General features: G+C 38.1%; 3 protein-coding genes across 3 annotated transcripts; 1 reads left to right on the top strand and 2 right to left on the bottom strand.

Annotated features, from left to right (window-relative positions):
* Positions 1-2,162: 2,162 nt before the first annotated feature.
* On the bottom strand, positions 2,163-2,568 carry MONOS_3381 (uncharacterized protein; the record flags this gene model as incomplete). The annotated part of the gene is made up of 3 exons (XM_067873379.1): positions 2,163-2,203; positions 2,306-2,417; positions 2,482-2,568. 3 exons carry the CDS (start codon positions 2,566-2,568, stop codon positions 2,163-2,165), a joined length of 240 nt encoding a protein of 79 aa, XP_067726620.1.
* A 309-nt stretch (positions 2,569-2,877) lies between these two features.
* On the top strand, positions 2,878-10,159 carry MONOS_3380 (kinesin 1C; the record flags this gene model as incomplete). Its single annotated transcript, XM_067873378.1, has 8 exons — positions 2,878-3,116; positions 3,189-3,249; positions 3,299-3,886; positions 4,268-8,734; positions 8,910-8,992; positions 9,186-9,315; positions 9,522-9,690; positions 9,805-10,159. The coding sequence occupies 8 exons, from the start codon at positions 2,878-2,880 to the stop codon at positions 9,855-9,857; spliced, it is 5,790 nt and encodes a 1,929-aa protein (XP_067726619.1). The 3' UTR covers positions 9,858-10,159.
* Positions 10,160-10,300: 141 nt separating this feature from the next.
* MONOS_3379 (Uridine kinase) lies at positions 10,301-12,662 on the bottom strand. The gene is made up of 2 exons (XM_067873376.1): positions 12,379-12,662; positions 10,301-12,323 (listed from the first exon to the last, which is right to left on the bottom strand). Exons 1-2 carry the CDS (start codon positions 12,593-12,595, stop codon positions 10,780-10,782), a joined length of 1,761 nt encoding a protein of 586 aa, XP_067726618.1. The 5' UTR covers positions 12,596-12,662; the 3' UTR covers positions 10,301-10,779.
* Positions 12,663-12,664: the final 2 nt, after the last annotated feature.

The raw sequence follows: 12,664 nt of genomic DNA, 5'->3' as shown, positions 1-12,664 counted from the left end.
CAAATTTTGTTCATGAGCAATTCAATTCCCAACGTTAATTTCTTTGAACACAACTCTCCGAACAATCTATAAATTACATAATATTTTTTACGAAACATAAAAATAAAAGATTAAAAGCATGTACGAAAAGAATAAAAACTAACATAGCAAACTAAAACCTTGCCAAACTTGTAATTTAAATAAAAATTTTGGTTAAAAGCTTTTCAAAAAACCGATGAAAGGGTTACTAAAATGCCAAAATATTTCCCAAAAATAAAGAATGGAAAACGCAAAACAATTAACTACAAAAAATCTGAACTCAAAGAGATCAATCAAAATTGCCAAATCATTTATAAAACTATTTAGAAAATAACAAATTAGATAAATTTGACACAATTTCTTGAAAATATTCGTGAGCACTGAACAATCTCAATATTTTATCGCGGTATGATTCCAAAATATCTTCCACTCCTTCCTCAATGCAACTGTTAATAAAACAGCGCCATACTGGAGATATTCTGTTTGCATATCCTTTCTTTAGTTTAAGTTGATTGTTTACTTCTTCATCATCTCTGCAAGCTCTATTATAAATGACTCCTAATAATTCGATAAATACATTTCTTTCTTGTCGTTCATGACTATATCTCGATTTTATTGCACCTTCGCATGCAACACTAACAATTCCCATTTGAAGCAACTGGATAACATCTTCTTCACTGCCATTCTCAACACATAGAGAAAGACTTTGAATGCTTTCAATTCTCAGATATTCAAAAGCTATTGCATTCCTTTCTCTCCTGGATTGCTCTTCTTCCTCTTCAATTACGTTCTTTAAAACAGTGCACATTCCGTAATGAACACCACCAGAAGCAAAGCAAAGGAGTGTTTGAACTAATGCAGGTATGTTAATTAAGCAATGGATGAAAGCTGAGTTTGAAGCCAGAAGCAGACTTATGAAATGTGCAAACTCAAATAATGCATTGTTGAATGTTTCAATATCAGCAAATGACTTCAACACTTTATTTCTTTCAGAGAAATCTTCGACAATATTTTTTAGTCCAATGAAATCTGACGTATTGAAACAATCAATTTTTTTTCTTTCCATTGTGGAATCTTCAGCAATTGAACAATCATTGCTAATGATTTGGATTTTATCAGAGTCAATTCTTTTTGATTGCATTTGGAAATTCATTTTATCGCAGATGTTTTGAAGCGAAACAAAGTGTTCACAAAGATACAAAAGTGACCTAATCCACCAATTTTCATTTTCTTCTCCATTTCCATCTTCATCTTCTTCGCTTTCATTTTTAAAGTCCTGATGAAGAAATAGCAAACTTTTGATTAATTGCAAAAATGTGGATGCACTCAATTGACACGATGGCAGCAGCTCCGATGAAGAAGCGATAACTGAATCGGAAGCATATGCTAAAGGATTGGTACCTGGAAATGAAGTTGAGATTGAAGAGCATGGAACTGCTGCTGAAGAAGAATTGAAAAATCTCTTCAGCTGCAAGTTGGCTATTTTGAAAAGTATTCTTCTGGGATTTAATGTAATAAAATGCCATTTACATTTTTTCCCAATAATCTTTTCATTCAACGGAGGTACTTTTAAAGGAAATATTTATATTAGAAATAAACAATCAATCAAAGATTAAGAGAGAAAGAAAAAATGAATGAATGAATTTTTCAAACATTAAAAAAAGATAAAATTTTAATGACAGAGAATAAACTTTATAATGAAAATATTCAAACTTGGATGAGTAGCTAATAAACTTATCAGCGCTATTGTATCTCGAATATAAGTGAAGTTTTCTTCGCATAAATCAGACTTGATCGATAATATCAAAAAAATTACGTGCTGCTCTTTCAAAGTTTCCCATTTATAGCCTTGCAAAGCAATCATCACAAACATGCACCATATCAATATAAATCTTTTTTCTTTTGTAAACAGTTCTTGTTTTGTTTTCCATTCTGCCAATAAAAGAGTTGTCTTATTTATCAAATTTGATACAAATTCTTTTATCCATTCTTGTCTTAAAAACTTCTTCACAACTTTAGAGTCATGTAAACGCTTCACGAACGCGAAAAGTAATCCAACTAATGGGAAGTCCACATCAAGATTTTCACTTGTTAATGAAAAATGTTTCAAAATTACGTTCTTTATCATAAAGTCAAATTTTTCTTCAAAATATTCTAATGAAAGCAATGGCAAGCACGATCTTGCCTGATGCAAGACATAAGGTAAATTTGAAGTTGGAATCGTTGAAAAAGCCATAAGTTCTAATAAATGCATTACAAAAATGCAAATTCGTTTTAAAAGTCAAACGTTCATAAACTTCAGCAGCTTCCATCTCGCTCTTTTTCAATTTAAAAGGTGCAGGTATTTTAGCAGGGATAAAAGTTCTCTTTAGCACAGAACAAAACGTTGAACCAATTCTCTAAAAAAAATTTTTCGAAAATAGAATTGAAATACTTTTAAATATTTTAAATAAAAAGGCAAACAGCATTAAGCTTGAACAATGGTGTACAATCCAAAACGGTTCTTCCCATGAAAATATAGCCAATTTCTTCTGGTGAAAGTCCGTCCATCAATTCTTCATGCAGCTTTAAGGTATACACTATTGACTTCGAATAAACATCGTACAATAATGTCGATCCATTAATATTTTTTGAAAACATTTCTATGCTCATTTTAAAAGAATGAAATATCAATGAAGAATCAATCGAATTTTTGTTATGGTTCATATTCCTTTCTTTTTTTAATTTCTACAAATTTGCAATCCTTCAACTCTGACTATTACATTTTCTTTTGATTTTAATAAAGAAACATAATTAATTCTTTTGATAATTTTGTTAAAAAGGTTTTAGCCAAGCGTGCAAAATAAGGATCTCGTATATATGGCAACTCAATGTTCAATTCGAGTCCTTGCTCGCTTTCGTCCTGTAAACAAGCGTGAACAAGAAGAAGAAGCAAAGACTGGACGTGATCCAAATTTTTCTCTTCTTTTTCCCGACGAGCAAACTGTGAAGATTGCAGATAAATCATCAGGACCATACACTTTTCCACTAGATAGAGTATTCCCCCCGGGTACTGAACAAACTACTGTTTATAATGACTGTGGAAAGCCAACAATCCTGTATATTTTTATTAGATATTTGTAGTTACATATATGTTGAATCCATTCATTTTTAACTTTTTATTGAATAAGTGATGTAATTGCTGGATATAATGGAACTATATTTGCGTATGGTCAGACAGGAGCTGGGAAAGTTTGATTATTTAAAAATGATGTTAATTCCTTTAACTTTTTTAATATAGAGTTTCACCATGTTTGGTGCAGATACGCCAAATGGAGAATTGCGAGGAATAATTCCAAGAGCTGCAAGGCATATTTTTCAACACATTGAAGAAGATAACGAAGAAACAGAATTTCAAGTTAAATGTTCGTTTCTCGAGATTTATCAAGAAAAAATATGTGATCTTCTTGATAAAAGAAAAGTAGACTTGCAAGTTAGAGAGTCACCTGATAAGGGGATTTATGTGGAGAACCTCACCGAAGAGCACGCAAAGTCTGTGGAAGACATATCGTCTCTTTTGGATCTTGGTGAAAAATCGCGGCACGCATCCTTTACGCAAATGAACGCTACGTCTTCTCGCAGCCATTCACTGTTTATGGTCACTCTCTTTCAAAAGACACGCGAAGGCTCGACGAAGCAAGGAAAGCTGAATCTTGTGGATTTGGCTGGCTCAGAAAAAGTGGGGAAAACAGGTGCAGCGGGAGAGACGCTTGAAGAGGCAAAGAAGATCAACCAGTCTCTTTCTGCACTCGGAAACTGCATCCACGCACTCACAGAAAATAAGACGCATGTTCCGTTCCGTGATTCGAAACTGACACGAATCTTACAGGTTTGAATGAATCTGAGGTGTTTTTTTTATCTTTAAGCAGCTATTTTCGAAAACCACCTGTAAAATGCACATTCATTTCATAAATTGAAACAACTCACGAGATTTTTATTTTGTTTCATTCTTTTCGTAAAGAGATTTTTTTATTTGAAATTATTCAACAAATATTTTTTCATTATCTTCTACCAATCATAATCTATTCTTCTAATTATTATTCCTTTTACTTCTCTCTCACTCTCACTCACTCACTCACTCTCACTCTCTCTCTCTCTCTCTCTCTCTCTCTCTCTCTCTCTCTCTCTCTCTCTCTCTCTCTCTCTCTCTCTCTCTCTCTCTCTCTCTCTCTCTCTCTCTCTCTCTCTCTCTCCTTCTCTTTCTCTTCAGGAATCACTCGGCGGTAACACCAAGACCACGATGATTGTGGCGTGCTCACCGCATCCGTTCAACTGCGAAGAGACCATCTCCACCCTCCGCTTTGCCCAGCGCGCCAAGACAATCAAACTGAAGGTGAAGGCAAACACACAGAAGTCTGCCGAAGAGCTGACAGCGCTCCTCAACCAGCTGCAGAAGGACCTGGCGGCGCTGCGGAAGGAGAAAGAGCGGCTTTCGAGGGAGACCCAGTGGATGATGAGCAGTGAGTACAAAGAAGGGATGGCATGGCCAGGGATGGGTGAAGAAGAAGCAGCATCAGCAGCAGCAGATGAAAAGAAGGGAAAAGAGCCGAATCCAGCTGCTAATTCGATGGCGTCTGCAAATGAGGAAGTTTTGAATGGAGATAAAAGCAATAAAAAAGATGGAGCACAGGCAGATCAATCATCTAATCAGCAATCACAACAACAACAGCAGCAGCAGCAAGGAATAAACATCGTAAATGATGAAACAGTTCCAAGCAACCCATCTCCTTCATCTTCTGCTTCTTCTGCTTCTGCTTCTTCCTCCTCTTCTTTCTCTTCATCATCCAGCAACAGCAGCAACAGCAACAACACTCAGCCCATTATGAGCATCCAACCTGTCCCATCCTCTCAGCAGGAGTCTGACAAAGAAAGTGCTGTGAAAGATGCCCTTGACATGCTGCCGTCACACGTGGCTGCCTCGTCTTTTCTGTCTGCGCTTGTCAAAAAGATGATTGAAGACACGCTTCAAAAGGGAAATAATGAAGAACCAATGAATATAATGCAGAGCTCATCTGAATGTGTTGGAAGATTCAGCCAAATGCTCTCTGGATTTCTTTCTCTGTATTCAGAGCATCTGTCAAAAGGGAAGCAAAACGGAGCCAATCCGCTGGAGGCATCATCTGACAGAGCAACTTCTCCAAACTCTGCTAATCTGCTTCAGGCTCCACAAGCAATATCTCCTTCTTCGCCTTCTTCTTCTTCTTCTTCTTCCACTTCATCTCAATCTCGCCTGTCACACACATCTCCTTCTGCCCTTCCACCTTCGATACCTTCACTTTCACCTAAAGGTTCTTCATCTTCCTCTTCCTCTTCCTCTTCCTCCTCTTCCTCCTCTTCTTCTACTCTTCCTGGAATGTCATTCACTGCCTCTCCCCTTGCTGCTCTTTCATTGGGAAACAAATCTCTTGCCTCGCCCTCTTCCACAAAGCCCTCAAGCGCTCCTGTTCGCTCGTTGTCCCCTCAATCACAGCAGTCTTCTTCACTTCACAGCACTTCATCGCCTTCTTCTGCGTTTGTTCTTTCTCCTGTTTCTCCTTCTTCTTCTTCTTCTTCTTCTTCCTCTTCCTCTTCTTCTTCTTCTTCTTCTTCTTCTCTTTCCATTTCGCCTCTTCCTTCTTCTCCATCGTCATCCATGGAAAGAGCTATCAGCCCATATCCCAGCCGCTCTCCTCTGCTTTCTCCATCACCCACACCAACACCTTCTCTTTCACAGATCTCTTTCAATCTGCCTTTGCTTCCATCACATCTTCCTTCTTTGCCCATCATCAAGCAACTTTGTTTCTCCAACAGTGCTGAAGAAATGAAGCAAGCTCTGTCCGAAACTATAAAAACGGATGAATTAACTTGCACAAATGGAATATTGGCATTTCCTTCTTTGCTGGCAAACTGCCAAAGTCCAGAAGCTTCTCTTGCCATTTCGTCTATTTGTCAAATTGTGAGTGTATTCTTTGACGTCAGTCAAAGCATATCTGCTTCAGAACAAGCAGATTCTTCTGATTCTTCTGATTCTTCTGAATCCTCACAAAAAATTGAGTCCAACCCGTTTTCCATTCTCCTTTCCACTCCTTCGCCCGAAGCCCTTCCAACCTCAAGCTCCGCCCAGTCGTTTCTGAGCGAGCTGAATGCCGTGAACAGCAAAGTGTCTGCGCAGCTGGCACCGTTCTTGTCTTTCCTCTCTTCTCAGCTGGATGATGGCGAGCAGTTCTTGGCAGCCGCACAGCGTGTGGATGGGCTGGCGATGAATCTGTTCATGGCAGACATGGAGAGGGTGAAGGATGAGGCAGAGGAAACAAGGCAGAAGGAGGAGATGCTGGCTGTTAAAAGAGCAGAGGGAAGAGAGGTGGAGAGTAGAATTTTGAGGATGTGCACGAGCGTGTGGATGGAACTGGAGGATGCGAGAGGGATGGAGATGCGGAAGAGAGAAGGGAAAGAGAGAGGAGAAGGTGGAAGGGGGGGGAATGGCAAAAGAAAGGAAAATTGTGGAGGAAGTGATGGAAGTGACAATAATACGAAAGGGGAAAAGATGAGGTCTAAGCATCAACAAAGGAAGTTTTCATTCACCGAAAGCGATTTGGAAGAAGGGAAAGGGGAAGCAAAACTGTCTCTTCTTCCGTCTGTGCGGATGATGTCGTTTGACGATGCAATCCAAAGCCGAATCGTTCGAATTCAGAAGAAAAATGAGCTCAAAGCGAAGTTGGAGCAGCAGCTGGGGAGCATCAACGAGGAGACGGACGGAATTATGAAGAAGACAGAAGAGCTGCTGGCGAAGGCGAAGGAGCTGAAGCAGGCTGTGTGTGACGAGAACGAAGAGAGGAGGAAGAGGTGTGATGCTGTTGTGAAGGAGATGAACTGGACTATCGCACAAACACAGAGGCAGCTGATGGGAATGGGAAAGGGAATGAGGTTTGGATTGGGATTGGGATTGGGATTGGGGAAAGGTGCTGTTTTGGGGAAAGTTGAGTCAGAAAATGCAAATGGATGCTTTGCAGTTGCTTTTATTTGGATAAGTCAGGAATTCATTCAGCAGTGGAGAGTTGGGGTGAATTGTTTGATGAGGAAAAATGAGCTAAATGAATTGAAAAAGGAAGCTGGTGAAAGTAATAACGATGAAAATGAAAGCGGAAGTGAAGTTTTGCAGTTGATTGGAGAAGAAAGCGAAGAAGCAAAGAGATGGAATGAATGGAATGAATGTGCACAGCGCTTGATGGAGTTTATTGAAAGTCTTCTGACTCAACAGCAACTGCAGGTTATTCTGAAGCTGTTGGACACAACAAAACAAGTGCGGAACAATTTTATCACACATTTAAGAGCACATTCAACAAAAGCATCTTCTTCTCCTTCTTCTTTCTCAAATGACAATAATTGTGATGCTACTCTTTCTTCGCCAAAAGATGCAGAGTATTCATTTGGCTCTGCCTCTTCTTTGGCTGAGATGTTTGACACACTTCGCGATGCTGTCTTCATTCCGTTTCCAAATCACCAATCTTCTTCTTCTTCCTCCTCTTCTTCAGTTTCTCCATCAGAAAGTGAAGCAGCAGATGAGGTAGAGATTGATGATGATACACTGACTGAAGTGTTGAAGGAGATTGAGTCTGTGGAAGACTATTTTCTGACTGAAATGAATGAGCAGTTCGAAAAGGAAGACAAAATGAAAAAGGAAAAAGAGCAGGAAACGAAGTTGGAGGTTGCTTTGAAGCATGAGAAGGGAAAGAGATTGATTGAGGCGATGAATGGCTTGTTGGCTGAATCAACTTCTGCTTTAAGCGAAAAGAAAAAGGAATTGGAACAGAAGGCAGGGATGACTTGTGAAGAAATAATAAATAGTTGGATATTAACATCTCCTTTGTCTTCTTCTGCATCTTCCTCCTCATCTTCTTCTTCATCGCCATCATCATCATCTTCTTCTTCTTCTTCTTCTTCTGAATCTCATTCTTCATTATCATCGTCTGCTTCTGCCTCTGCCTCTGCAACTTCTTCTTCATCATTGGCTGATGCTCCATCAACTACACAGTCAGCCAATCAATCGCCTTTCCTTCAGACTTTCGATTCTTCAGTCACAAAACTTGTTTCTTTGGCTGAATCGACAATTCATTGTGAGACACTTTTGAAGAAGAATCAGAATTTGAATGAAAAATTGCAGGAGAATGGAAAAGAAAAGAATGTGAAACAAGAAGAAAGAGGAAATGAGAAGAAAAAAAGAAAGAGAAAGACGGGGAATTGTGAAAGAAAGGTAGAAATGCAAAGCATGAGACAGAAGAAGAGGCAGGAGAATAACAAAAAGAGGAAGGAAAAAGAGAAGAAATTGAAGTCGATGCTAATTCAGCAGCAAAGAGCGATCTTGCAAGTTCTTTTGAAGTCGAATGATGAAGGCACTTGTGAAGAGTTGAAAGAGCTGGAAAGGAAGTTGGATGAACGAGAAAGAGAAGGAGGAGGAGAGGAGAATGAGGAAGGAGAAGGAGAAGGAGAAAGAGAAAGAGGAAAAGGAGAAAAAGAGAGAGAAGGGAAAGAGAGAGATAAAATGATTGAAGTGACAGCGGATAACGCTCTGAAGAAGCTGAAGCAGGAGATAAGTGAAATGGAAGAGGAGTCAGCAAGAATACGAGAAGCGGAGAAGAAAAGAAAAGAAAACGGAAATATGGCAAAGGCTGTATTGGCACAAACGACACTCAAAAACGATGTATGTGGTTTTTGATTATTATGTATCTTATTTGATATATGGATTGCTATTTTATTTCTTTGTTTTCTTTTTATTATTATTACTAAATAAACGTATTTCTCTCGTATTTTCATAAAAATTTTTATTTTCTTCTTTCTTTATTGATCAAATAATGACATCTTATTTTTTGCTTTAGCTTGAGCTTTTAACTCTTCAAACAGAAGTTGCTGAAAAGCAGTTGGCGCTGGTTAGAAAAGAATGGGAAATGCACAGGCAACAGTTTGTTACTTACGTGAATTTTGTGATAAACAATGTTTTTCTTTTTAATTTCTCTCTCTCTCTCTCTCTCTCTCTCTCTCTCTCTCTTTTTTTTTTTTTTTTTTTTTTTTTTTTTTTTTTTTTTTTTGGATTAATATTTTCTTTTTCTCTTCTAATTCATTCAAACTCTATTTCCTCGCTTATTCTTCTTCAGTGTTGCTGCTAAAGAGAATGAGCTGAAGCTTCTGAAGATTGAAGAGGCGTCTCTTCAAAAGGAAATCAACGAAATTAAAGACGAAATCGGGCAAAGCAAATCAGATTTCGAACTTAGGCGAGCAAAACAGGTCTGCCAATGTGCTTTTATTGTTATTCTTATAATAAAATTTTGCTTTTATGAAAAAAATATGTATAATCAATAACTTCATTTACATCTATTTTGTTGTATATTCTTATCTCTCCATTATTTTTCTCTCTCTCTCTTTCTCTCTTTCTCTCTTTCTCTCTTTCTCTCTTTCCTCACCTTCTTCTCCTTCTTCTATAATATTTCCAGCAATTTATCAACTCCTTCGCGATTATTGCAAAGCACCAGCAGAAAGTCAAAGAGGAGTCTGAAAAGAAGTCCAGAGGAATCATCGGCTTTTTCTCTAATCTTTTGAAGTCGTCGAAAGAGAAGGAGAAGGAGAAAGAAAAGAGAGCGAAGGAAGAAGAAGCAAAACTTGGTGTGTTTTTATTTTATTTGTCATATTGATTAAGAAATAAAATTTCTAATGTTTTTTCTGTAAATTTAAAAAAATATTGATCTTTTTGCAAAAAAATAATTATTTTTTTTTCAGATGAAACGACGCTTCATGTGATGATTAACCCACTTTTAAGCTCTTCGAGATGAAACTTATGTATTTTTGATAGATATTTAAACAACTTTCTTTTTCTGTTCATAAGTAGACGTTTTATTCCCACTTCAAAGAAGTTTATTACATTTTTATTTGAACAAAAAATTTTTTCTCTATTTTCTTGTTCATTGTTTTGTTTGGTTATTTCATAAACTGTTTTTTTTGTGTGATGTCATTAATCTGTGTTAAACAGTTGGACAAATCAGATTATAAAGCATCCTAATAATAATTTTTCTTGAATAATCGTCATCTCAAAAGGAAATAAGCAAAAATATTGAAAACGGCAAGATTATAAAAAGTAGTTTTTTCAATTCAATGGATTTTTCTGATCAAACAATTATATCCCATAAACGTTTTCAGAATTCTTAAAGAAAATAAATCAAAAGACGTTTTGAAAATCCTTTTTAATTGGATGAAACAATTAGAAAATAAAAATTCCTTCAAATCTGACATTACTGTTTTTGATTGTTTGATAAAAAATAATATGACAAAAATAATTCAAAAAAAAAAAAAAAAAAATAATGTTGTTTGCATGGTTTCTCAATTAAAAAGAGAGAACATAATTTGATCAAAATGAAGAAAATATGAAAAAGCCCAAGAAGTCAAAATGGTTGCTTAAAATTTTCACATTTATCATCCAGCACATAATACAAAACAGCGAATGAAGAAATGCAGCGTTTGCGCCTTACGGTTCAATGGAAGTTACTTTCTCCAAAACATTAAAACAGAAAAAATAATAATAATAATAATAATCTTTTCTCTTTCAAATTTATTTTTTTTCACTCTCAATCTCTTGCTTGAAAAAAATATACAAGAGAAACAAATCTTCAAGGTGATTCTTGCCTCTTCTTCATCATAGCCTTCCTCTTCCTCCTCTTCCTCCTCCTCTTCTTCTTCTTCTTCTTCCTTCTCAATTTCTTAAAACACATCCTTGTGATATGGCGAGTCTCCAATGAATTCTCTCAGGATTGAGCAGTCAGGAATGTACTTGTGTGGAATTGGATCGAAGTTCTGCAAGAACGACAGCAGCCTCAGCGCCTCATGATACACCGGGGTGGTTGGCCTGATGTTCTTCAATAGAGGCTCTGCAATCACTTTCAGTGCAGCCAGCTCATAATCAAGTGCCGAGTTGAATATGAAGTCTGCATTGCCCTGGTGAGGGAAGATGTGTTTCTCTTCGCCTGCTCGCACCGAAGGCCACCGCATCAGCGTCTCCTCGCCAGACGTCCCGCGGAACTGGAAGTCTCTCACCATCCTTCGCACCAGCCTATTATCTGTTGTGGGGATGCGGTTGTGATCGTCCAGATTCAGCTGAGTCAGCGCAGAAATGAAGATCTTGTACTTTTTGTCCTGTGGAATCATCGCAGTCAGTCTGTCATTCAAGCCGTGGATGCCTTCCATCACAATGATCGAGTTATCGCTCAGCTGCATCGACTGCCCTTGCTTGCGCGTGCCAGACTTAAAGTCGAATTTTGGCAGTGTCACTTCCTCACCGCTCAGCAGCTTCAGCAGCGTCTCATTCAAAAACGGCAGGTCAAGTGCTTCAACAGCCTCGAAATCGTATTCGCCTTTCTCGTCTTTTGGTGTCTTTTCGCGGTTGACGTAAAAATCGTCCAGCGAAATGCAATGCGGACGCTTCCCAAACACTTGCAGCTGCACGCACAGCTTCCGCGCAAATGTCGTTTTTCCCGAAGATGAAGGTCCTGCTATCAGCACAAGATGAACCGACGGGCGTGTCACGATCTTCTCTGCCACATTCACCAGCTGCCTTTCGTGCAGTGCCTCGGACACCAAAATGTACGACTGGAGGTCACCTTTTGTTGCGCGACCAATAAGACGGTTCAGATCGCCCGCGCATCGCACTCCCAGAACTTTTCCTCTGTATTTGGATTCCTTGAATGTGTCAAATATCTTCGGCATGTCTTTAAACTCAGGGATCTCGTCTGGTATTTCTGCTCTTGGGAATCGCAGCAGAAATCCGCTCTCTGTTCCGTATCGTCTCAGCTCGAATTTGTTTAATATTGACGTCGACTCAGCATGCGGTCCATGCCAGATATCGATGTATCCGTCACAAACTACAATTGGCACGTACGGGCGGTTGTGTTGCGCAACAAGCATCATTGTTTGCTCTTGCTTAATGGCATTAAAATGATCAACTGCTTCGGGCCATGCAATACGTCTACGTTTAATAGGGAAGTCAGACTTTACGATCATCTCCATTTCTGCATTAATTTTTTGAAGTTCTTCTTCTGTCAACGCTGCAATGGGCTCTTCTTGAAATTCAAAATATATTCCACTTCCAAGTGAATGTCCAATGACAAGTCTTCTTTTTGGAAATACTCTGCTAACAGCCATAGAAAGGAGAAATTGAAGTGAACGACGATATATTTGAGCTCCAAGCGATGTATTTAATGGAACAGGTTTTATGTTCATCACATTTGTAAATAGAAGTTCATCCATTCCTTAAAGAAAAAATTTTTATTCGAAATAATCAAAAATTCATGAAATTTATCAAACCCATCAATTCATTGTTCACAAGTGCTCCAACAATGGGCGAGCTACATTTACGAATTTGAGGCACGCTTATCACATCTTTAACTTTGCAAGGAGCTGAAAATGTCTTTGTTGATCCATCGTCATAATGAACCGTAAGGTCTGTGTCTTTAAAATCGCGATATGCTTCCCTGAGTGTCGAATGTTTTTCAAGCATAACAAAAGATTGTGTATGATACATTTCCTGTAATTTCTCTTTCGATTTTGAAAAAAAAAAACCGATCAAAGAAAAATTTCAACAATAAATGGG

This window comes from Monocercomonoides exilis (genome assembly GCF_001643675.1).
Source record: "Monocercomonoides exilis strain PA203 chromosome Unknown scaffold25-1336746, whole genome shotgun sequence".
Classification (NCBI taxonomy): domain Eukaryota; phylum Preaxostyla; order Oxymonadida; family Polymastigidae; genus Monocercomonoides; species Monocercomonoides exilis.
This window is presented reverse-complemented; position numbering and strand designations above follow the sequence as displayed.

What these genes read in the sequence shown, in the direction of transcription:
- MONOS_3379 (XM_067873376.1), bottom strand. Translation starts at nt 12,595, where the DNA reads ATGTATCATACACAATCTTTTGTTATGCTTGAAAAACATTCGACACTC. An exon ending in TGTGAACAATGAATTGATGG is followed by an intron (nt 12,324 to 12,378) that starts GTTTGATAAATT and finishes TTTTTCTTTAAG; the next exon opens with GAATGGATGAACTTCTATTT.